Source organism: Anastrepha obliqua, chromosome 3, assembly GCF_027943255.1.
Source record: "Anastrepha obliqua isolate idAnaObli1 chromosome 3, idAnaObli1_1.0, whole genome shotgun sequence".
Lineage (NCBI taxonomy): Eukaryota > Metazoa > Arthropoda > Insecta > Diptera > Tephritidae > Anastrepha > Anastrepha obliqua.
In genome coordinates, this window is record NC_072894.1 from 93,133,445 (window position 1) to 93,159,652 (window position 26,208).

The window sequence follows — 26,208 nt, forward strand, 5'->3', positions numbered from 1 at the left end:
CGCATTACTTAGCCTATTTTCGGTAACTGTAACAAAGAAACCACATAAACATCAACGTAAATTCCATCAAGAAAAACGCAAGCATTCCAAAATAGGACAATTTCAGCGACAAACTTTGCTTTCTTGCCGGTGAGTATTTTTCTTTGATCTGCGAACAACCAGTACTCATTGAGAGCCAAATCTAGTGAATATGGTGGATGTGGGACGAACTCGAAGTTCAACACATTCATGTTTGAACAGAGCTTTCTCATAGTCAAATGCTCATGCAATATAAAGCCAATACGTCCCACATACCGGTATTTTGATTATCTAGGGTGTATTTTGTCGCGCGTATCGGAGAGTTTTGAATGTCTTTTAATACTTTAGAAGCATCTCTCTTTCCACTTTTGATTAATTCTACTGAAGCAGCATGCATAATCAAGTTTTTGTCCTTTACTGTAGATCTGAGTTCTGCAGTTTTGCGTCTTTTAGAACTTTCACCTGAGTCACTGAAATGTTTCTGAGGACGGCCACATCGTTTCGGTATTGCTGCAACAGTTAATTCAAAACCTCCTTCCAACCAAGACTTGTACTTTGATAGGAAAACATCTTCCTTTTTATGTACTTGTAGCCACTTTTTCTTGATTTGTGATTTAAAATGTGAAAAATTGTGCTTGAGAGCTGATATCTATTCGTCAGAGTATTTTTCACTTGACAAAAGCTCCTGTTGTAAAGAGTTTAATTTTTCGTCCAAATTTGGTAAATTCTGAGCTTGCATGCGGTCGAATAGGTATTTTCGAGTTACAATTCGAACCCCTGAAGTGCCTTGAGAACCTTAAACAAACCAAAAAATAACAAGTATAGAAAACGCTTTTAAAAAAACTTGTCCCATGAAACTTTTGAAAATCCACAATTAATTAATCTGCGGTTTTCTGCGGCTAATTCTACTTTATTCTATATCTCAAAGCATATGTACACAATCTGAAAAAAACAAAAAATTCAAGCTTGGACGGACTTGGAAGTATCACTTTCAGCTTAACAAATAAAAAAAAAATATGTGAAAAAATGCACTATTTCTCCTTGTACGGAATTCAATAAATTACGTTATTAATGAACAAAATCTATAAAATATTTATTAAATTTGAAAAAAACATATCTGAAGCTTCAATTTCCATCATTAAAACGAGACATATAACTTTAAATAAGTTAACTTAACTTTTTTGAAGATTTGTTGCTTGCCGAACGCCGAGCGAGATATGTGTAGTGTGATCAGCAATGAACTTTTGACTGCCAATAGAATACTCTATTGTGTTATCTCTCTATTTTATTCATTATTAAAATCAATTAAAGCATTTTACAAAATTGATTTTTGGCCGCCTAGATTATCGAAATACCGGTATGTGCGTCCGTTCGATATCTTTACGATATCATCTAACTCACGCAACTTCACGCAACACGATCATTCAAATCGATTTTATGGATTTTTTGATGCTTTCTGGTATGACCATCATCTGGTTGTGCATCATCGGTGTCTCTACGATCACGTTTGAAGTCACCAAAGTATCGTTTTATTGTTGTTTATGATGGAGTGGAGTCCCCATAATACTTTTCAGACCATTGCTTCACTTGAACGGTATTTTTCCCCACCAAGAAGCAGTGTAAAATTAAAACACGAAATTCTTTTTGATCCATTGTTTTGAAAATAACAAAAGTAGCATCACTCTTAGCGCAATAACTCACGAACTAATGAATAGAATATCGTGGAATTTTAGCAGCTGTCTTTTTATGGTTAGTACTAACTAAAAAGGGGGGAATGCAATACAACTAGTGCCATATATGTGTTAGGCCGCTACTGTTTAGCCCACGTGCTAGTGCAATTTTCTCCATTGTTCGTTTGCGGGGAACTAATTATAAAAAAACATTACTTGGCGGTAAAAGTTAATTTTATGGGAAATTAAAGTAAAGTTCATCCCACTTTACATTTTTGAAGAATGTAGGACAGATAAGCACAGTAACAGAGACCAAACTAGTTAAACTTATTCTAAAAATGAGAGGGAGAGTGAAACTGAAAGTTACAAATACATAACTTATATGCAATATTTCACTTATATGTAAGTCATCCCAACATCCCTCATGTGAGATTTCGTACACATTTTTATAGTACAACAACAACAATTAAATAATTGTTATGAATTAGTTAATTACTCACACACGCCTGTTATATGTAGACGCAAATAACACTAAATAAAAAAAAAAACTTCGCAACGGAGATAAATATAAAGAGACAGGGTTACAGGCAATTAGTGAAAGTTATAGCACGTGCACAAGTATAAATTACAGAAAATATGGTTTTACTAAAACTGCTGCTCATTCGACTGTTGTGGTAATTTGTAACTTTTAGTAGGAGGGCGACACCAAAGGCAGGGGCAACACGCTTTGTTTTCTCATTCTTCTCAATGTTGTTGTAGACTAAAAACAAAAACAAACGCAAGCAACTCGATTAGCCGTATCTTACTAGTACTCATTAAGTGCTTCAGCAGCAAAAATTAAAATAACAGACCTTATACAGGGTGGGCCATAAGGCGTTTGTTTTTTGAACCACCTATTTTTTTGAGAATGGTAACACAAATGACTTGCTAAATGTATTCATAATTTATTTAAAGGTTTGACATTTACGAAATAGGACACTATACGCTTGAACAAAATTGGGAAATATTGAAAACCTATTTCCAAAGTGTGAGTCTTCTACTCAAACTGTGAAAAAAAAAATCAAAAAAAAAGGTTTGCCAACAAGACAGTTTGTGGATCAATTTGTTAATCGTGTTCGTGAAAGTGGATCGTTAATGGATAAAACAACATGTGACCGTGCTCCTACAGTGCGTACACCCGAAAACATTGCTGCTGTACCCGAAAATGTGCGTAAACAACCAACAACCTCAACTCGTCATCGTTCTCAAGAATTGAACATTTCACGCACTTCTTTGAGGAGAATTTTGCATAAAGACCTCGGTATGAAGGCTTACAAAGCTCAATTGGTGCAAGAACTGAAGCCTAATGACCATCCAATGCGTTTTCGGTTCACTCCATGGGCAGAAAATCGTTTGACCGAAGATGAGCAATTTTACCGAAAAATCATCTTTTCTGATGAAGCTCATTTTCACATCGGTGGCTACGTCAATAAGCAAAATTGTCCGATTTGTGGCTCAGAAAATCCACATGTTACGGTAAAGAAGCAAATGCATCCACAACGAGTCACTGTGTGGTGCTGTTTTTGGTCTGGCGGCATCATCGGGCCATTTTTTTTTCGAAAATGAGCGAGGAGCCGCGGTTACAGTAAATGGCGAGCGTTACCGTGACATGCTCAACGAGTTTTTGTTTCCAAAAATTGAAGAGGATGACATGGACGATATTTGGTTTCAACAGGACGGTGCAACTTGTCACACTGTCAAAGTTACACTCGAACTTTTGGCTACCGTTTTTGAAAACCGAATAATCAGCGGAAATTCCCATATCAATTGGCCGCCTCGGAGCTGTAATTTAAGCCCGTTGGACTATTTTTTGTGAGGAGCCGTTAAGGACAAATGCTATGCGAACCATCCAGACACTTTGATGCTTTAAAACACGAAATCGAAGTTGCCATTCGTGATTGTAGCCCAAACAATCGAAAATGTGCTTAAAAATTGGGTTGATCGAATGGCCTACTGTAAAGCCAATCGTGGCAGTCATTTGAACGATATTATTTTTTATTAATAAATGACAATATTCAATCTTCAAAATAAAAAAAAAGTTTGAAAAAATATTAATTAGTTTTTTATTTTTATAGCCGATTCAAAAAGCAAATTTTACATGGCCCACCCTTTATTAAGTGCACACTTCGTTTATCTAAACTTAATACGAAAATTTTGAAAATAAAAGATGAAGGCTTTATGGATGCATATACACTTACACGTTCTTACACTAAGATCCATTTATAAAAACTTTGTATTTCTTTTTTCAGTTTGTTACCAACAACGCACATTTAACAGTCATAATATCTCGTGCTCGTAAATATTATATTTGTCAAGCATATCCGCTACTTTTGATATTGTTTTGATTAAAATCTGTTTCGCAAAATAATGAGAATTTTTCCAATTAATGAATAAAAAACAAATATTTTCCAATAAAAATGCACTAATGATTAGTTTGTTACCTGAAAACAGCTGTGCAAAGATAAGTCACGCGGTAAGTATTTATTGCATTGAAGCAAACGTTCAGTAAGCAACAGCAATACATGGGCGATTCCAAGTAAAACTTACACTTAATTTTGTTTTTTGCACGTTTTTGCAACTTTTTTCCAAACACTCTAAAAAGGATGTAAGTGCCAATTATATATATGTATGTATATACATATGGTATATGCAACTCATTTTCAACAGTATTTCAAGACGTTTACAAATTGATGTACAAATATCACCATCCTCATAAAAAATATTGTATACAAATTGCCATTTAATATCGATTCTTAAATTATTTATTATAATTTTTAATTGTTTATGAGGGTACGCAATTGTCGTAAGCCTGATTCGACCGGGTCCAAATAATATAAACTGTGAACAGAGAGCGAGAACTATACTTACATTTTTTTTATGGAACAATTTTTAACGCCCCTTTTGCAAACTAATATAGTAATGATTGCAGAGACTGAACAAATTTTGTCAACAAAAATTATGGTAGTTCCAAATTAAAAAAAAAAAACATATTTATCATTTGGGAAGGTTTAAAAATACTCCTAGCGACATATAATACGACTAATAGCTGAAAATCTCATTTCGTAGGTATCTACCTGGTATATATTTTTTATAAATTTAATAGTTTTTTATTTTTTATTTAGGGAGTCAAATTAATTTATTGTAGTGCTAATTTAAACGCTGAGAAAAAGTTTTAACTTTTTTGTGGTTAATTATTTTTTTATAAAGTATTTGTTTATTTTCTTACTAAAAGTACATCAGAGGTGCATATTTATATTTTGGACGTGTAGAGTTTGAGAACTCACAACTCAGAAATTTTCCATAACACGTCGAAATAAAAAATGTTCGGGGATCAGTTTTAGATGAAATCATTTGTACATTATTACATTATGGGTATATGGTTTGAATGGGAGTATAGTTACATTTGAAACTGCAATTAGTCATTTATGCATGTTTGTTTTCAAAAAATGTAATTACAATTGTTTTCTTTTTGTTTCCAAATGCGAAGTAATTAGGAATAAACTTTGCTGTACACTCAGCAATGTAACATATTTTCATTTAGAGAAAATTATCTGATCACATTATAAACATCCTTCAGTCTCTCATAAGAAATGTTTCTATTTTGAATTTTACTGTCTGGCGAAAAAAAGAATTTCAGCAAAGAATACTCCGATTCACACATATGTACTTTTTTATGTGTGTATTATAATTTATGGCGGCCGCCGTAGCCGAATGGGTTGGTGCGTGATTACCATTCGGAATTCACAGAGAGGTCGTTGGTTCGAATCTCGGTGAAAGCAAAATTAATAAAAACATTTTTCTAATAGCGGTCGCCCTTCGGCAGGCAATGGCAAACCTCCCAGTGTATTTCTGCCATGAAAAAGCTCCTCATAAAAATATCTGCCGTTCGGAGTCGGCTTGAAACTGTAGGTCCCTCCATTTGTGGAGCAACATCAAAACGCACACCACAAATAGGAGGAGGAGCTCGGCCAAACACATAACAGAAGTGGACGCGCCAATTATATATATATATATATTATAATTTGTTTATTGTAAAAGTATAACTCATCATCATCAGGCAGCGTTACAGCTCGGAGCCAGCTTTAGCTTCATTCACAATTTTCTTCCAGGCGTTACGATTTTTGGCTGTTTCCCTCCAGTTATTTACAAGCATCCTTTTCAGGTCAATGATGACTTGGTCTAGCCAGTGCACTTTTAGGCACATTTATCATCTAACCATTAACATCTATGAAGTATTAAAAACTCAAAACTCAAGACTACTTTCAATATAAAGCGTCTCCATTTTAAAGCATTACATAGTGAATGTCATTGAAAATCGTTATTATTTCCAATGTTTTGAAAGATTTTCCCTTTTAATCTTATATACGTATGTACTTATGCGTATGGATGTAAAGAATAAAAAACGTAGACAATTTCTTCGAAAGAGCATCGGTCTATAACTACTAATCCAATGTTAACTTGCCGTTGGAATGGCTATTAGCCGTTGATGGTTCGCGTGCAACACTTATTTTAGCTAGGTATTGCCACCTATTTGTATCAAAAAACACTTAATACTTAGGTGCAGCATGGATATTCGGCAAATATTTTTTAGAAAAATATATTCAAAAAACAAAAACAAAAAAATTTTGGTAGCGTTGCCAGCTAATTTTTTTTTTGCAAAAATATCAATTTATTACATTTTTCAGTTCCCTATTAAGATATGGATACCAAATGAAGAATGATCAAGCAACGGTAATTAAAAAAAGATTGGGTGGTGTTGCCACTTATTTTTTGAATTTAAGTAATTGATTGCAGTAATATATTAATTGTAAAAAAATATACATATACCAAAGCTAATTCTCTTATATTTTTAAAAACGTTGCCAACTTATTTTAATAAAATATTTAAATTAAATGCAAAATATAGTTGGAGATTAGGGTATGGGTGTCAAACAAAATGTGTTCAAGAGAATGTAAAAAACTTTAATTAAAATTGTCTTCTAAGTCTTAGGTATAAATAAAAAACAGTACAGATTAATTAAATATTAGGAAGTAAACATGGGTATTTTAAAACGTATTGCAGTTGCCTTATAAGGAAAAGTATGCATCGGGTGTTTTTAACAGCTTGAGAATTTGAAATGATTATTGTTGGAATGGAATTTTTTTATATTATAATCTGGTAGATAATTTCGTAACACTTATTTTCTGAATATGATATCCGTCATATGTTTGCCCCGGCTACGAGTTAGATGGTCCATTCGATCAGGCCAATTTTTGACAACTTTTTCAATAAATTTGACAGTATGGCGTGGACAATGGTTTGAGTATTACAATAAATCCATTGTTAAGCGCGTTGAATAGCGAGTTGCCTCGTCTTGTTGGAATCAAATGTCGTCGATGTTCAGTTGATTAATTTTTGGAGACAAAAATTCATTCAGTATGGCTCGATAGCGCTCGCCATTCATCGTGACGGTAGCTTCTTTCTTATTTCGAAAGAAATAAGTACCGATGATTCTGCCACGGTACTCTACGAACTTCGCGAATAGATGTATGTTTTTTTAAGTAAATTTCCCCAATTTGAAAGCGTTGTTCTAGCGTTTATCGATTCATAATGCCTTTCCAAACCTTACTGAACTGAAATGTCAAGCTATAGTTATCAATATCGATAGTTCTCATGCAACTAAAAAAAACCCAAAACATTAAATAAAAAATGTCATCTAAAAATAGAAATTATTTGCCTTTAACTTTCAAAACAAAACTGCTGTTAAGTGTTTATGTATATATAAAAACGCGACATCAAAAACTTTAGTTCTTTTATATATATATATATTAATATATATATATTACACCCTTTTTGGGTGTTTGGCCCAGCTCCTTCTCCCATTTTTGGTGTGCGTCTCAATGTTGTTCCACAAATGGAGGGACCTACAGTTTCAAGCCGATTCCGAACGGCAGATATTTTTTATGAGGAGATTTGCCATTGCCTGCCGAGGGGCGACCGCTATTACAATTTTTTTTCTTTATTGTGGTGTTTAAATACAATAGTAAGCAACTGAACTTAAACTTTTTACAAAGTTATATTTAGATAGAGTAAAACAAGACTAGAATTGTATAATTAATTATAGTCTCTAAGTGCGCGAGCAATGGATGCGTAACTCGCAAATTTAGTCTTAAAGTTTTACCCATAAAAAGGGAAAACATTGCGAAGATTTCTTTGTGGAACATTAAAGTTTATCCCCTCCTATAGAACTGGACAGTGAACAATGCCACTGACAACACTGAAAATAAATGAAAGTGAAAGGCGGCCGCCGTAGCCGAATGGGTTGGTGCGCGACTACCATTCGGAATTCACAGAGAGAACGTCGGTTCGAATCTCGGTGAAAACAGCAAAATTAAGAAAAACATTTTTCTAATAGCGGTCGCCCCTCGGCAGGCAATGGGTGTATTTCTGCCATGAAAAAGCTCCTCAAAAAAATATCTGCCGTTCAAAGTCGGCTTGAAACTGTAGGTCCCTCCATTTGTGGAACAACATCAAGGCGCACACCACAAATAAGAGGAGGAGCTATATATTATATATAATATATAAAGGTCTGTTATTCTCTTTTCTAGAGACTCTAGTTAAATTAGCTTTTGCCGAGCATTATAGGTAGAGAGCGTAATGCGAGCTTAAGAAATAAGGAAATTATTTAAATAACTATTTTATATATTTTATTTTCTTGCAAATAAAAATTGTCCATTGCATTCATTTTTACTTTGCAGATTCATTTATATTCAGATATCTTAGAGTAATTCTGAATATGAAACAAATGTGCTCATAGATGGATTTCTGCCGAATATCTAGCGTTTATTACCAACACTTTTAACACAGAATGTGCACAGCTGATTTGTTGAACTATTTGTTCGTTGTTTGCTAGACAAGCGTTACTCAATATACATTTTGATTTTTTATGAATGAATGCTAAAATAATTATCTTGAAATCATATGAAAAGAAGCGTATGAAAAAAAAAAATCAATAAATACCTACTTTATGTTCGCCGGTGACAATGCCGTTATAATTGGCATATTGACAATTACGTGAAAAATAGAAGCACTCCCTTGACTTATACATTTGATACTGGGAACTCCAAACTTCTAAAGTGTGTTTAAAAATTGACCCAAAGCTATTTAAGAACAGCCATTACATCCATTAAAAAGATGAGGCTGGCACCAATATATCAGTGAATGGCGAACGCTATCGTCCCATGATAAAGTGGTTCACATCGGTTTTTAATCTCCTTAGCCTTGGTGTCTATTACTATTTTTATATTGTTATAGATAACTTGGACCAACTTATCAATATTTTTGTCGATTCTTCTCTTCTTAAGGGGTTAGGGGTAGTCAGAGGCCCGAAAAATGATGATTTTCAATAATTTTTTTTGCTGGTCAATTGCTTTATTTTATAAAAATAAAAACATAGCATTAATACACCATGTTTCAACTTGACTTTAGCAAAATTTAAAAAAAGAATTATAATTGTAAAAGCTATCGCTGTTTGTGTGAATCCCGTTTCTCCAGAAGTCCCTTGCGATGATCATATCAAGTCCTTGCAGATTCATCTAAAATCAATCGGACAAGAGAAATTAGTTTTATTAATAGACAATATTGTGCCTGATCGGAGCTTTTTTTTCAAAATTAACAATATGGTTGCCTCAGGAAATATTTTTCAGATTTTCAAGAAAAACCCGACAATTACTTGTTAAAAAAAAATCGAAATTAAAAAAAAAAAACTTCGATCAGGCATGAATTTATTATGTTTTTCAAAAGCAGTATACATTTTATGCTTCTAAGCGGTTTTTAAGTTACAGTGATCACCAGTTCAAAAAACATAGTTTTGAGAAAAACGCATTTAAAGTTTTGCTATCGGCAGCGGAGCGCCCGAGCGCCCTTTGTTAATTGTTGACTAACTCGAAAACTATTTGTCGGATTCACTTCAAATTTTCACTCAATATTTTTAAGATATTATACTTTAAGATACTGCAAAAAAATCAATTTTTTTGAAAATTCTGACTACCCCTAGCCCCTTAAACCAATCAACTAATGTTTTTAGCTCTAGTTGTCAATATATGTATATACTCGTATATAATTGGCGCGTACACCCTTTTTGGGTGCTCCGAGCTCCTCCTCGTATTTGTGGTGTGCGTCTTGATGTTGTTCCGCAAATGGAGGGACCTACAGTTTCAAGCTAACTCCGAACGGCAGATATTTTTATGAGGAGCTTTTTCATGGCAGGTTTGCCATTGCCTGCCGAGGGGCGACCGCTAAATATGTTTCTGGTTTTTATTAATTTTGGTTTCACCGAGATTCAAACCAACGTTCTCTTTGTGAATGCCGAATGGTAATCACGCACCAACCCATTCGGCTACGGCGGCCGCCAGTATATGATTTGTAAATAAGCAAAACCGCACTTTATCTTCTAAAAAATTATATCACATGTTTCGATTGAAAGATATGCAGTTGTTTCTTACCTGCTGCTTTTTTAGTGATTATCGTTGTTGTTTTTGTTTTTCCATTTAATACATGGTGAGATGTAATCCGCCTTTATAGTAGCTAAAATTAAAGATGTGAGTTTTTAGCATATTAGCCTTTTAATCATAAAACGAGCTTGTTATTTGTTAGCAATAAATAACTTTGGTAAGTCACTAGCAGAAAATTAGGCAAATCGCATAGTTCATGTTTTGTTTCGCCATCCATCCATCAATTACATTTTATAATGTTTTGTTTATTTTTGCCATTTTGCAGGAAATGCATTTTAAATGAATAACTAAGTAAAACTTAAAACTCGCGCATCAACGTTTGCCAATTGCTGAATATCTTCAGTTCTAAAGCGCCAATAAAGATAAACCACAAATTCAGTTGAACTAATCCAGGCCATTGAACTACAATGGAGGGCGGTTTAAAAAGTGAAAAATTCAATGGACACAAGATGGAGATAGCGCACCATGACCCGTAAGTATAACTCATAAATCTCTTTTATAAAGTATATATTACATTAAGCTTATATGTATTTATGAATGTATGCATGTATTCTGTGACTCCACACATCAGCCGATCTTCAACCACATTTTCCACTTTCATAATAATTTTATTATTACTTAATATCTGCTCATTTGAATTCCGCAACCTAACCATTAATTTTTAATTTTAAAAGTTGTTTGACGAGAAAACCAACTTATCTCAACACACCTTCCAATGAACCACAAAAAAAAAAACAGACACAATGTTGACCAACATTTGCTTTGCACAGTGTATTAATTATGGAATTTTGTAAGAAACATTGATAATTCCATTCCTTTTCCCTTCTATTGTTTTTTCCTTATAACTGACTTTATTATTTAATATTCTACTTTTGTGTCTTAAGCCATTGCCCCCTGTGGTCTTCAATTATGGGTATTTCTCCTTTTCGCTTTATTCTTGTTTGAGCCCAGTAAGCTTGTAAGATATTTTATAAAGTGTATTTATGCTATTAAAACAATGGAAATGTGTTTCCGGGGCCTTTGAAGTTTGAAGAAAGAGCCAACATTACTTCTCCGGCATTGATAAATGTTTTCCCTCGAATCCCTTTCATTCTTTGAATCTAAAGTAGCCAAATAAGTCCACGTACTACTACAGTAAAGGTGTTTACGCAGCCACACTTGTGAAGAAAAGTGGTACCTTTGGTGCCAAAGGCTATCTATCTTAAAGAATGCTCAAATGCCAACAAATTCACTTTCAAATGTACATCTTTCAAGGTTTGCGACTTTTTCAACAACTTTAGAGGATGATGACGCAATCAGCCATGCGCTGATCGTCTCCAATTGACTCTCCACTTTGCTTGAATAGACGCCACTTATTAGTAATTTTATTTTCTAAAAAAGAGACCCCATAAACCCTTGGGGTGTGTTTCTTTGCTAGATGAATAACTAAATCAAAGTTCGAAACTCAATTTTCTCGATTGGTGTTATTTTCTTCCCGACGGACTCGGTTATTCAGCGGTCTCTCAAAGATTAGTTATAATAAGACGACAAGTATACGTATGCACATGGTGGACATATTCTTTGTTACATGTTTGGCCCAGCTTCTGCTTCTGTTGATTTTTTTATGGTAGTGTACACTCGAAGATTTTATGTTGCCTGTGGAGGTGCGACCGCTAGTGGAAAAACCATTTTCTATGATTTGTTGTTTCATGTCCGCTTTTTCATGGCAGAAATACACTCGGGGGCTTGCCATTGCCTGCCGAGGGGCGACCGCTATTAGAAAAATGTTTTTCTTAGCCAACGTTCTCTTTGTGAATTCCGAATGGTAATCACGCACCAACCCTTTCGGCTACGGCGGCCGCTAAGTAATTAAAGTAAAATTCCCCCTGCCCTTTCCAAACCCACCATTCTTAGCCATTTTTGATCACCCCTCGTTGGTATACCACATCCCTGGTCTCGAAGTAGTAAATCTGATTCACAATAATTACGTTTTATGTAACTTAAATCAGCATTCCTATTTGTGACTTGCCAAACAGTTTTGTTTGTTCAATCGAACTTTAAAATAAATATCTGGGTATGATTGTAGCACTATTTCTTAGCTTTATTTTAAGTCACGATTTTTGTTGTAGATAAATGATTACATGGCAGCTGCGGAAATTCACATTTTCTGTTACATCACCGATAGAACTCAAATAACGGTATTAATACACTGTGCTTTGAAAATGTATCTACATATGTAAGCAAAGAGCTATGTGATGTTTGTACGAAACAAAACAATTTAATGGGAGCTTGTGTAAAAGTAGTTAGATAGTACATACATATGTACAGGGTGGTCCATACGGTGTGCTTTTTTTTTAATCATATAGTATGTTATTTTGACAGTGACAGCTCTTTCCCGATGAAAGATTTGAAAGTCAATATAATGTCTCTGCCGAACGAAATAAATCGCTTTACGCTTAAACAACGTAAAGGAAATATTGCAAACTTAATTCCTAATCAATGTATACCCTATACAGGCGTTTATTGATAGGAAGTCAAAATTATCATATCTGGTTGGTTAGTTAGTTGGTTAAAGTGGTGATTCTTACAGAATCCAACTAGCGCCATCATATTTGACTTAGCATACTTTTATTTCGGTGGGTATATGAACAAGGAAAAATTCGCACTTGATCGTCTAGATCAATACATCAATACATCTTCAGAGAGTGGCACATCACACTAAAGTGTGAATTTTGGAGTGGTTTCAGCTTTGACCCATTTTTCTTTGATAAAGCTGATGGAAACGCCGATTCGATTCGATTATTTGTGGCCGGAAATTGAAGACGTGGTTTTGAACGACCTTTAGTTTCTGCATGATGGCGCGACATACGACATAGCCCATGCCACAATCGATATTATGCGCGCCTAGTTAGGTAATCATGTAATCCGCTGCCTTGGCAAAGTCAATTATCCACCTCGCAGCTGCAATTTGGCGCCTTTAGATTTTCAAAAATCGTTACCAAGGTGTTTAAACCGGGATATGCTACTTCGAAGCCAGCCGATTGGGGAATGTTTATTCTTTTAAATAAACTAATAAAGTACCAAAAAAAAAATGTGTTTGCTTATATATTTTTTTTAAAGAAACCATTGCATGCACCCTGTATTTTCAGGTACACATATACTAATGTTTAGAAAATGCAAGTGGAAAAATCGAAGAAAACCAGTTAATACTCGAAAACTAGGCTTGAGCTTGAGTGAGAGATACCCATTGTCTTGACGAAAGCGAAAGTTAAACACATTTACTATTTTAACTATTGACGACAGCAAATAAACAGTGAAGTCTGCAAGCAAAAAAAGAAAAAACAAAATGTAAGTGTAGCGTGCGGTAGGCAGTCGGCCTTGAGTGCCGTTCCTGCTGATTAAACTGGGTTGCTTGGTATGCGCTCAATTGACTTCACCATCACGTAACAAAAGCGGCTGGCACATATTTATTGGATATTTACACATTTGTTCTTTGACTCAGCTGTTCTGATGCTTTGTACATATCTGTGTGTATTTAACAGAACACCTTAAATCGAAAAAAAAAATTTTAGAAAAGTTCTCAATCCAGAGAACTCATAAAAGGTTATCAATTTAGAGGTGTCGCATTATAAAGTGAAATAAAACAACAAAAATTCACCTACGTATAAAACGCTAAAATTTTGTTTTCTTTCAACAGCACTGAAATAGTTGAAGCTGAGCCACTCTCTTGGAAATTTTGGAAGAAACGTCGTTATGTTGTTGTATTGTTGGCCTTCTTGGGATTCTTTAATGTTTACTCGCTGCGCGTAAATCTTAGTGTGGCCATTGTGGCTATGACGGAAAATCGCACAGTCATCGATGATGCTGGTAATGTCTCATATGAACAAGATTTTCCATGGGACTCCAAGCAAAAAGGTCTCATATTGAGCTCATTCTTCTATGGTTACATAACGACACAATTTATTGGTGGTTTCATTGGCGCAAAAATTGGTGGTAACATTGTGAGTGAAGACGCTAAGTTATTGAGTGGAACATAAATGTAATCGCATTTGTCTCTTTTTTAGGTCTTCGGTTTGGGAATCGGCACAACTGCATTACTAACACTACTCACGCCATTGGCGGCTAAACACAGTCTTGAAATGTTTCTCGCCGTGCGCATCATCGAAGGTGTTTTTGAGGTAAATTTGTGGTTTTGCAGGAATGTTAGTAATTAATCACTGTAAATCACTATAATTTAAAAAATTGAAGCAACATGATAAAATAACTTTTTGTGGTTAATTTTAGATATTATTGTATCCAATTTCATAAAATTAAGTAATTAGCAATTAGTATCGTCTGCAAATACAAGTTTCCATAAATTCGTTGCTATTTGTAGTTATTGTTGCTGTGGCAACATAAACATTTCCCATACATATTTTAGGAATTCTGCTGCAGTGAGATTCTTGGCCGGATATAAATCCGGGTGATTCCGATTACGTAGAACCGGTGGCCGTGGGGACTGCGCACCATATCATGTGCCGCAAAGAGCTGTTAGAGATGTGTCGAAGATGCATTCCAAAAGCCAAGTTGAGTACAATGAAAGCCATCGGTAGCTTCGCTTGAAAGGGAATCTGCCTAAACCTTGCGACCAAGACAAAATTACTGTGTACTAATTTTGAACTGAAATGATTACGTAGCGCTCAGTGATATACCTCCTATGGATGGAGGCTAAGAGTAGAGACTAAAACTCGGACAACGCATTGATAGCACCTTATTCCCAATATAAGCTCTTAAGCAAGACGGCTAACCATAATTTACTGTCTTAAATACAAATATCTAACTTGCCTCGAGAGGGTAACAGGAGTTGATATGTGACTGAATATAGTCCCAATTGTGATAAATAAGAGTTGAACAAATATTTATTCGCAAATATTTTTCCATTTCTGAAAACTTCATACAAGCTTTGCACATTCTTTGGATAGTAATATGTTTATTTCAATAACCTTAAGACAGTCTTCACCCAAATCTATGTTTGTATATCAGACCGTACGTAGTGAACTTATCTACAATTCGAAAATTTCCTATGGAAAGATAGTGCAGTAAAGAATTGACTTAAGGCGTTAAATACACACAAATTTTTTACATTGTTCATTAGTACTTAAACTTTATAAAAAAAATTTGTTTCTATTTTTCTTTACAAAAATTAGTATATATGTACAAAATTACGTGACCCAAAGTACAATAAAAAAAAGTTGCTCCACGGTATCCATCATTTCTCCTTGAGATATTAATGGATCTGTACAAGTTAAAAAAATTCTTGTAAAATAAGGTTGTAGTTACAGTCTGTCGAGCGAGATTTTAGAATTTTGAAAAATTTTGCAATTTACGGCATTTAAAAAAAATGCGTTTTACGTCATACGTCACACTTTAATTATGTTTATAAAATGTTTTAATAAAAATATCAAAAATCCGGTTCGACAACTATAGAGAAAACACTTTCGAATTAAAAAAAACCGTATCAAAAAATGTTAAAAACTGTATGAGTTATCATGCAGACTGTGCCGGAAAAAGTAGTTTTGAGGAAAAACTAGTTTAAACTTTCAAGTGCATTTCGCTCGACGGCTACCTGTGCGCATGAAACTCTCGTCGGGCAGTTACATTTTCTACCACAACTTTGTATCTATGGGGAATTTTTACAATCGACTTCCACAGAAATACGCCTAAAACTATAAAGAATAAAACTCTGTAATAAATTTTTTGAAAATTGTGGACGTACATATGTAACCCCTTAACTAGTGAAAATGACGTTATGAAAATATATACCATGGAGGGAACGGCCTTTGAACTTCTCTACTTCTGGTAATGCTGAGCCGCCGGTAGTGTTAAAATTTCTTTGGTTGTCAGCTATCTATCCGACTCGAAGGCCAGTCCAAATCTATGGATAAAATCGTACAAGGAATTTCATATGTATTTGTATTTCGAACTCGTAATCGAAAGTAACAGGCATTAACGAGCTCGTATCGGGCTCACACTCACCTTTTTCCATTGAACACCACGCCTTTGCGGAGATCCAAACGCATTCAAGGGGTGAGAGCTTTTCAACTCCTCAGGTGAGAGTTTTTCAGCCCCGAATACAGGAGCGCCTCTTACCAGGTTTGGCTGAGCCTCCAATTCTCTAACCAGCATCCCAAATTGTGTGTTAATAGTTTCTTTAACACTGAAAAAAGCGCATTTTATTAACACGAAAAAAAATATTTCTTGAAATTTTTGTTGTATTAGGGCCTCCGCACACGGGTCGTATCATCATCGTAGCGTATGCGACAAAATGTGCGCGAGGCGTACGCTTCGTTGTCGCACACTTGTGTTCAAATGGAGCACCGCATACGGGTCGTCAGCTACTCGTACTCGTCACAGCAAGCATGCAGCACGACGCTTATCGTACAGCAGAGTCGTCAAATATCCTGTACGCGTGTAATTTGTTTTTGATTTTCAGTGTTAGTATTTTGTTTTAGAATAGTCGGCTTCAAAATTTCTACATATAAGGAAATTGAGGAACTTTAAAGAAAGATTGAAAATGTGTAACCAATTTTTTGTGAAACGATTTAATATACATATGTACGACTCTGTTTTTGTCTATTTGCAGGGCGTCACATTCCCGTGCATACACGCTGTCTGGGCACGCTGGGCTCCTCCACTTGAGCGCTCGCGCATGGCTTCCATTGCTTTTGCTGGCAACTACGCTGGCACTGTTGTAGCGATGCCTTCATCGGGTCTATTGGCTTCGGCTTATGGTTGGGAGAGTGTCTTCTACGTTTTTGGAACTATTGGTTTAATATGGTTTATTGTGTGGATGTTGATGGTGCGTTCAGGGCCAGATCGTGATCGTTATTGCTCGGACGACGAACGTGAATATATACAGAAGAAGATTGGATATACTGGCAGTATGACAATCAAACATCCATGGAGAGCGATATTTACCTCCAAGCCATTCTATGCAATCGTAGCATCGCACTTCTCCGAAAATTGGGGCTTCTATACGCTGCTTACTCAACTGCCAACGTTTTTAAAGGGTACGGAAATCTCACATTGATTATGACTACAAACTTGTAATTATGTCCCTGAACCCTAGTGTACTATAGTATTATGCAATAACTTTGGCCATTACGGTTGTTTATAACACCATAATGGAGTGTGAAAATTGGTGGAGTGGAGAGATGTATCGGTTCAGACGTACCTGTCTACATACATTTTCACACGATAACTCTATTAGAATTTTAGATAAATTAAAAAAGTAGTTCTTGCTCTAAATGAGGTTAACTTTGAAGATAGGTAGCTCAGTTTCATGCCAATTCTATATAACGGTAATTTCTCAACTTACACAAAAAATACGATACGATCTGTATATAATGAAGGTAGTTTGCAATAATTTTGTATAGGCGAGGATATCAAATCAAATTTAAAATTCGCGATAAATAAGCGTATCGTCACCTTTTTTGAGTATATTGAATTATTTCAGAAACAACGACACCCCATTGTAAGATTTATAATTTTTGCAAATAGCGCCATACGTCAAACATATTTGACACTTGTGAACTAAACAGCTGCAGGATACAAACACACAAGCCATAGAGCGCGTCAAGGCCAAAAAACGATTTACATCGCCGGAAATAATTTTTTTTATTTAGTAAAGATGTTATTCAAAAACAAAATTGGATGATTGATTGTGCGCCACCTTATACTTCAAACTATATACTAGTGCATATGAGTACAAATAACTCCCAAATAGAGGAATACTCAATTTTCCGTTCCCTCGTAACTTGCTCGTTTTAGACACTTCTTAATTGCTTTAAGTAATTCCATTTTTCAATTCCAGATACCCTGAACTTTAACTTGGATAAAACTGGTTTCATCTCTGCTGTTCCATATCTTGCCATGGGTATCCTCCTGGGTGTCTCCGGTTACTTAGCCGACTGGTTGCAGATAAAAAAAATACTGACCACATCACAAGTTCGCCGGTACTTCAATTGTGGCGCTTTCCTCGCGCAGACCACTTTTATGATTCTGACCGCCTACCTCCTGGACCCAACATGGTCGGTAGTTTGTATTACTACTGCTGTAGGCTTAGGCGCCTTCGCGTGGTCCGGCTTTGCGTGAGTACCTTGAGTGTCAACCAAAATTCTCTCTTGCAAATTAATATTTTTTTCCTTTAGTGTGAACCACCTTGACATTGCACCCCAACATGCCAGCGTTTTGATGGGCATCGGCAATACATTTGCCACTATTCCCGGTATTGTCAGTCCCTTGCTAACTGGATACCTGGTGACAAACCAAACCGCGGAAGAGTGGAAAGTGGTGTTCTTCATTTCTGCTGGTGTTTACCTTATTGGCTGTCTCATCTATTGGTTCTGGGCGTCGGGTGAGCTGCAAGAATGGGCCAAATTACCGGAACAAAAAGCTATAGAGGCGGAGCAAAAACAAGGTGCTCTAATGACAAATGCCACTGGAAGGGAAGGCTATGTGAATGCTGCAGTCGATCTGAAAGACCAGTAGCATAATTAGCCTCCGTTCGGAATTTCACAGGGTTTATATACACACAGATATACACTAAAAATCCATGCATAGGTATAAATAAGAATAAAGTTGTGATACAAAGCGTTAGCAGCATAGTGACGGATATTCAAAATCCCTTCCCGTATTTTGCCGTGTTGTTGTAGTTTTATTTATATTTAGTTAAGTACAGTATTTAAATGAACAATTAAAATATGAACGGATTTAAAAACTATTTTTAACAAAAAGTTTTGTATAATTTATTTAAAAGCCAAAAAGTATGCAACCAAAAACTGTTTCTGACGTACTTTATTTATTTGTGTTTTTTACACATGCACATAAACATCTGTCTATGGCTCTGTACTCTCTTTGCTGTGAAAAGTCTCATTACTGAGCACACATCCCGGCTACCCAAGCAGAGAGCATTTCGAATTTCTTTTGGTGTTTTTGTTTTGTTATCTCTTTCACATTTTTTTCGACGATTTTTGGAGTGTTGAGCGTTATTGCTTATTTACGGGCGCAGTTTTTGAGTATTCATCTAACGGAGCCTTAGGTGGATTTGCAGCAGCGTTTTGTCAAGTGAACTTTATATGAATAGATTACCCCTCTATGGGCCCTACGTAACTTTCAAGTCACAAGCGACATCCACTTTTTTCAGTTATTTTTCTGTTTTTTCTCACAAGGTAATGTATTATACAATGCTTTTGAAATAAGCAAGACCAATATTGACGGCGGTTGGCAGCACCATCAACTTAAAATGCCAAAATCAATACCTTGCAAGTTATCTGCAAATAGAAACCAAAGGGACAAACTTATGCAATTAAGATTATTTGAACTTTTGTCAGTGTTTACTAAATAAAAAAACGTTCGTAACAGCTCTGGGTTCATACGATACTCTTTTGTATGTTTCAGGTTACATTGAGCTATTGTGGCAGATTTGCGCACACTTCGGATAATTGTTTAGTCGTGTGCTTGCTAAGCAGTGAAATCAAGCGCCGCCTCCCAAAGAAAACTACTGATGCTTAGTGATCCCGCTGAAATCTTTATTAAATTTTAGTTTATTTATTTATTATACAAAAATATAGAAATATGCTTACATTGGTAGCGTTGTATCGAATAAAAATTCGATCAAGAAAATGGCACCATCGTATAATGTTTCATCTAGTAGATTTAACGGTAGTGAATGCGTGGCTTTTATATAGGAGAGATTGTTCAACGCTTTCTATGAGCCCCAAGTGTCAATATTCTTTATTAGAATTGAAAACTGATAGTGCATAGGAGCACAAGGAACTCGTAGGAAAAGAAGACGTCCTTATGTAGATAAGCAATTAGAAGAAAAATAAAGGACACCGAACGCAATACTTCCAGCACAAAACGCGCAAAAACATAAAGTAGCACATAGGCCAATTTTTTTTTTTGGATAACAGAAGGCGCTCCAAGAAGCCGTGATGTAAAGGAGTTACAAAAGTAAAATGTTCCAAATGCAACGCACATCTACATATGTTTTACGCCAAATTCAAACTGTTTTATGGAGTTTCACGCTTAAGGATTTATGCACGGAAGTGGAAATATTGACATTCTATTCCTTATTTCTTGAATTACTGTGCTAAGAGAGACGCTATTTTTGTTATTTTCAAAACAATGGATCAAAAAGAATTTCGTGTTTTAATTTTACACTGCCTTTTGATAGGAAAAATACCATTCAAGCGAAGCAATGGTGTGAAAAGTATTATGGGGGCTCTGCTCCCTCAGAAACAACAATAAAACGATGGTTCGGGGACTTCAAATGTGGTCGTAGAGACACCGATGATGCGTATGTCCAAATGAGGCAGTCATACCAGAAAACATCAAACAAATCCTCAAAGTCGTTTTGAATGATCGAAAAGTTCCGTGAGTTAGCTGACATCGTAAAGATATCAAAAGCTCGTGTCACCTTTATATTGCATGCGCATTTTACTATGAGAAAGATCTGTTCCAAGTGGGTGCCTCGTTTTCTCAAAAACAAGAGCATGTTGATGATTCTGAACAATGGCAAAATTACATGAATTGAACTTCCAACTGCTCCCACATCCACCATATTCGACAGATTTGGCGACTACTGGCTGTTCACAAACCAAAAAAAAAAATACGCGCTGAAAATATGGCCTATTTTGAGGTAAATCGTTCTACAAAAGTTGTATTGAAATGACTGCGATGTTCTTGATGGAAATTACACTAATGAATAAAGCTAATTTTGAACAAAAAAACATGTTTTCTTTGTTAGACTCGGCACATTTCAGTCCATGCTAGGCTTTATAATAATAGATTTTTCGTTGCCCATTCAGCCCATAGAGGGTTAAATCAATCCCTGCGTGTTCCAAGCGCTTTCTTTTTTATTGTGAAAAAAAAAAACAATTGAATAACTATATTTTAAAAGATTTCATTTAATGTTATGAATTTATAAATTTATATTTTCATAACTTGAAGTTTGCAATGGTTTTTTCTTAAGCCAATTTCGGTAAATTTTTCATAGGAATGGTTATATTTTATTTTTCATTTTACGCATTTATTCAAAAGAGTACACATACATATGCACATATATAGAATACATTTTATTACTTTCTATTTATAATTCATTTTTTATTGAGGATAAAGGGATGCCCACGGGCAGCATTGACTGATTCTGCCATAAGTTCCAGCTAATTCGCGATGCAGTTTCCAAGAATGTCTCTGCGTTCAAGAAACTGTTAAGGTGTAAGGCGCACTATTTAGTGGGCTCATTTAGAATAGCTCTACATTCAACTGTTTCTTTAAATTAAGTATTTTTGCACTGTACATATTTTATAGCAGCTTGAGTGTCAGAGTAGATCGTTTTTGTTGTGCTGGAACAGGCGAGCCCGTAACCAACATTGCAGCTTCTTTTAAAGCTATAGGGCTTTTATTAAGTTACTAATCATAATTTTACTAAAAATGGATACTAAGCATAAACTTCATGTTGGTTGGAAGATCTAACTATACATTTTACGGCATGATCGGATTCAGTAAGACGAAAGTACTATGAACCAAAAGTTGTATTCATAAACATTCCCCCTACATGTAGTACGTAGAATGCTGCAGGAGTGCCAGTCTTTGGCCGGATATAAATCGGGGCCGTTCCGGTAACTTAGAACCGACTGTCGTGGGAACGTAAATTGGAGAAGTTCTTCCAAATTTCCGCTTTAAACATTGCCTTTTTGACCACTGTGAGTCGGTTAAAGACCACTTAAGGAGTAGGGGTAGTCAGAATTTTCAAAATAATTTCTTAAAGCATAATATCTAAAAAATATTGTGTGAAAAGTTGAAGTGAATCCGATAAATATTTTTTGAGTTATTCAACAATAAACAAAGGGCGCTCCGGAGCGTTCGAGGGCAAGTAGCTAAACTTAAAATGCGTTTTTATCAAACTATGTTTTTTACGCTGATGATTACTGTATCTTAAAAACCGCTTTGTAGATTTCAATAAAATTTATACTGCTTTTGAAAAACATACACAACCTAAAAACATAAAAGGCCTGATCAGAGGATTTTTTTTTTCAAAAATTTCGATATTTTTAAACCATTAATTGTCGATTTTTTTCTCGAAAATCTGAAAAATACTTCCTGAGTCCGCCATATTGTTACTTTTCTCTAAGGACTTGTGATGATCACCGCTAGGGATTTCTGGGGAAACGGGCTCCACACAAACAGCGATAACTTTTACAATTATTACTTTTTTTGTTTGAAATTTTGCTAGAGTCAAGTCGAAATATTATGTATTAATGCTATGTTTTTATTTTTTGGAAAATATAGCAATTGACTAGCAAAAAAAATTATAGAAAACCGTCATTTTTTCGGGCCTCTGACTACCCCTAACCCCATAAGAGGAAAAAAGTAAGGAGTTTAAAATCTGAGTTAAAGGAATTTTTTTCGCCCTCTACTGGGCCAAAATACTGTTACTCTTACCGTTTGCATTGCATATTTTATATGTCCAGACTTATAAAGTACACAAATTCGACAAAGAGCCGAAGATATTAAATATAATACGAATTTTAATTTTCTTTTAATTCATGCCGATTGTCAATAAATATGAAAAATACCATTTGGATCGCAGTGGTTTTAAGACTTATTTTCAAATTAGACACTTAAACATCAGCAAGAATAAAAAATCAACAGCCCATATTAACGATTTGAGTGGAAATAGCCAATAACAAAAGCAAGAAGGTAAATGAAATCGCACAAAAACAAAACTAGTATTATACATACATACATACATATATATGTACGTGTATAACAACAAATCACAAAGGCCAATACACTCGGTTGGCGCGAAAATGCCGTAAAAAAGAGTTCATATTTACAAATTCAAGAAAATTTAAGCGCAGCTAATAAAAGTTCTTACTACACATAAACATATGTACGTGCACATGCTACGTTTACAAAAATACAATACGCACATCTATATTTGTATACACATACCGATATACTACAAGTACGAGTATAAATAAAAATTTAAGTCCAAAACAATTCGGTATGCGGATGGTTTTTGGCGCATTGCCAACATTTGCAACAACAAACATTTTTATTGAAATTAATTGGGAAATTTTTGGAATTCCGATGCAAAATGAGCGAAACAGTGAGATACATATCATCAGCTGAAATGAGTTGGAACAACATAATAGACCCAAAAGGTATGTACATACACACATATGAAGGGTGTTGAAGGGTGGGAATGTGTTGACGGACATTGTAATCTTGTAATGTACAAAATTAATTTATTTTTGCCAATTTGTGTGGGATGCTTATGGGGGACTTTGAGATAATAATATTTATAAATAAGTGTGTAATAATAGCACCATCACTAAAGTGGACCGATGCTTTCAAAAAATAACATAGTTTTATTGACACTTTATTATATACTCGTATGTAGTTCAAATGAGTACTGGCAAAAGAATAGCTAAAAGGCCAAAAGGAATGCCAATGCTTCGCCTACGATATAAATATTTACAGAGTAAAAAGATTAGCGCAAGGTTAGGCTAGAAGGGCAGTTTTAATTGCGCCTTCATGGCCGATACGGCGTTTATGCAGAAAAACGTCCACCAGCAGCCACTTTATAGATACATATGTACCTAAATACATATATACGTATGCATTTTACATTAACATGTAATTATTCGCATACTGAATGGTTCACACCATATTTACTTGAAATCTGGTATAGGTATAGGTCAAATACGAGTATGAGTATTGAAATAGTAGTATATGAAATACTCAAATAGTTATAATACGAAGTGGAAACACCTCATAATGAGGACTTGAATATTGACGGTTGTATGCACTGAATTTTCCAAATACGTAGTTTGTAAAAGTTCCTTTCGAAATCACAGGCCGTTAGTACTAAGAGCTTTTTTCCGGTTCAATTAATCGCTTTATACTGTGGGCAAAAAGTAAGGTGAATTTGGTTGTAAAATGAAAAATCTTTATTTATTCTTGTAAATCAATTTCATCCCCTTCAAGATAATCCCCTCTCGATGAAATACACTTATACCAACGATTTTTCCAATGCCCGAAACATGCCAAATAGTCCATTTCCGGTATAGCCATCAGCACCTTCTTCGATTAAGCTTTTATCTCCTCAATCGACTCGAAACGCGTTCCCCGGGCTGATCTCTTGAGTTTTGGGAATAGCCAGAAGTCACACGGAGCCAAATCAGGCGAATACGGTGGTTGCGGAACGATATGCGTGGAATTTTTGGGGAAATGGTCACGAAGAACGAGTGCAGTGTGAGACGGTGCATTATCGTGATGCAAAAACCAAGAGTTGTTGGCCCATAATTCTGGTCTTTTTAGACGAATTGCTTCACGTAAACGACGCATAAAGCTCAAATAATATTCCTTATTAACAGTTTGGCCAGGTGGAAGGAATTCATAGTGCACCACACCACGAAAATCGAAAAAACTGTCATCATGACCTTTATTTTTGAACGATTTTGACGTACTTTTTTCGGTCTGGCCTCTTCTTTAGCACGATATTCTCTTGATTGGTCGGTTGTTTCAGGGTCGTAAGCATAAGGCCAAGTCTCATCTCCCGTAATGATGCATTTGAGCTTGTCCTGATAGTCTCAAAGCATTGTTTTAGACACATCAACGCGACGACTTTTTTCCAAGAAATTGGGAGTTTTCGGTACCAAACGAGATTTGACTTTTCGTAGGCCCAAATGGTCTTTCAAAATGGTTTTCACAGATCCTTCTGATATTCCGATCATATCAGTAAGGTCTTTAACAGTCAACCGACGATTTTTGAGCACTAACTCCTTCACTTTATTGACGTGTTGGTCATCTGTTGACGTCGATGGTCGTCCGGAGTGCTCCAAGTCATCAACACGTTCTCGACCCTCTTTGAAGTCTTTGTACCACTTATAAACATTTTTCTGCGACATGGTCGAATCACCAAATGCCTTCTGCAACATGCTAAACGTTTCCGCAGCCGAAATTTCATTCCGCAAACTAAATTTGATGGCACTTCTCTGCTCAATCAAATCAGACATTGTAAAAATCGAAAAATGCACTCTTGGTCGTTTGGTAAACACAAGCGTAAATATATTACTGATAATGACATTCACATGAAAGTTGGCCCAGATGTTATTAAAAGTGCTGCCAACTCATGAAAAGAATAACTAGAGCGAAATTTTAAAATATATCCTTGATCCGACCAAGCCACATGCTTCGGTTGAAAAGAGTGGAGTTCAGTCTGATGAAAATGAGGGGGAGGAGATGATGGAGTTTGAGTTTGTAAAATCTTCGAAAGACTCCGTAAAAATGCATAATATTTGCAATGCTGAAACTGGTACAGTTAAAAAAAAGGAAATGGCAAAAAAATTCAGACTGATAGCTCCGTTGACTATACATCCAATTTTATTGGCTAACCTTTTCATTTGGTAGACACCTCAGAGTGTGACCTATTTAAAAATATTAAAATTAGAAATGGCATGAGTCTATATCAGCATATCCGCCACTTAAAAATACAGGATATCGATATCATTGAAGCATTTGGTGTCACCTTATATATAAGGTGTTCTTCTTCAATCCCAGATCGGCAAACAATTTCGTCACCAATAATGACATTCTAAAAATGAAACTAAAGCCTTTCATTCCCAAAACGGCCTTTAAAACGTATGGCGTAATTCGAGGAGTTGCCCTTTAATTTTCAAATGAAAAAATCCTGAAAGAGTTAAAGTCTACTAGCAAGGTAAACTTCGTACAACGTTTCCTTAGACGCGATCCGGAGTATTCAAACAAATTTCTCCCAACCTTCTCAGTTAAGCTGGGATTTTTGGGCAACAGCCTACCTAAGGATGTCAAGCTTGAATGTACAAATTTTCAAGTAGAACATTACTTTCCGTCTGTTAGACAATGCTACAACTGTGGAAGATTGGGACACACACAAAAACGTAGTAAAGTAGTAAACGCTGCTTGCTCTGTGGTAGTAC

At 35.5% G+C, this 26,208-nt stretch overlaps 1 protein-coding gene across 6 annotated transcripts in view; it reads left to right on the forward strand.

The window, feature by feature from the left end:
- LOC129241705 (sialin) overlaps positions 1-18,972 on the forward strand; it is a 31,946-nt gene extending 12,974 nt beyond the window's left edge. For 5 of the 6 annotated variants that reach the window (XM_054878180.1, XM_054878177.1, XM_054878181.1 and 2 more), the window contains exons 2-7: positions 10,485-10,691; positions 13,896-14,199; positions 14,263-14,376; positions 16,821-17,247; positions 18,051-18,327; positions 18,388-18,972. In XM_054878180.1, the coding sequence (XP_054734155.1) occupies positions 10,627-10,691; positions 13,896-14,199; positions 14,263-14,376; positions 16,821-17,247; positions 18,051-18,327; positions 18,388-18,727 (1,527 nt within the window). In that variant the 5' untranslated portion in view covers positions 10,485-10,626 and the 3' untranslated portion in view covers positions 18,728-18,972. Of the gene's footprint in view, positions 1-4,116; positions 4,201-10,484; positions 10,692-13,895; positions 14,200-14,262; positions 14,377-16,820; positions 17,248-18,050; positions 18,328-18,387 lie in introns of those variants that run through there. The other variant, XM_054878179.1, reaches the window with a different exon arrangement.
- The last annotated feature ends 7,236 nt before the right edge of the window (positions 18,973-26,208 follow it).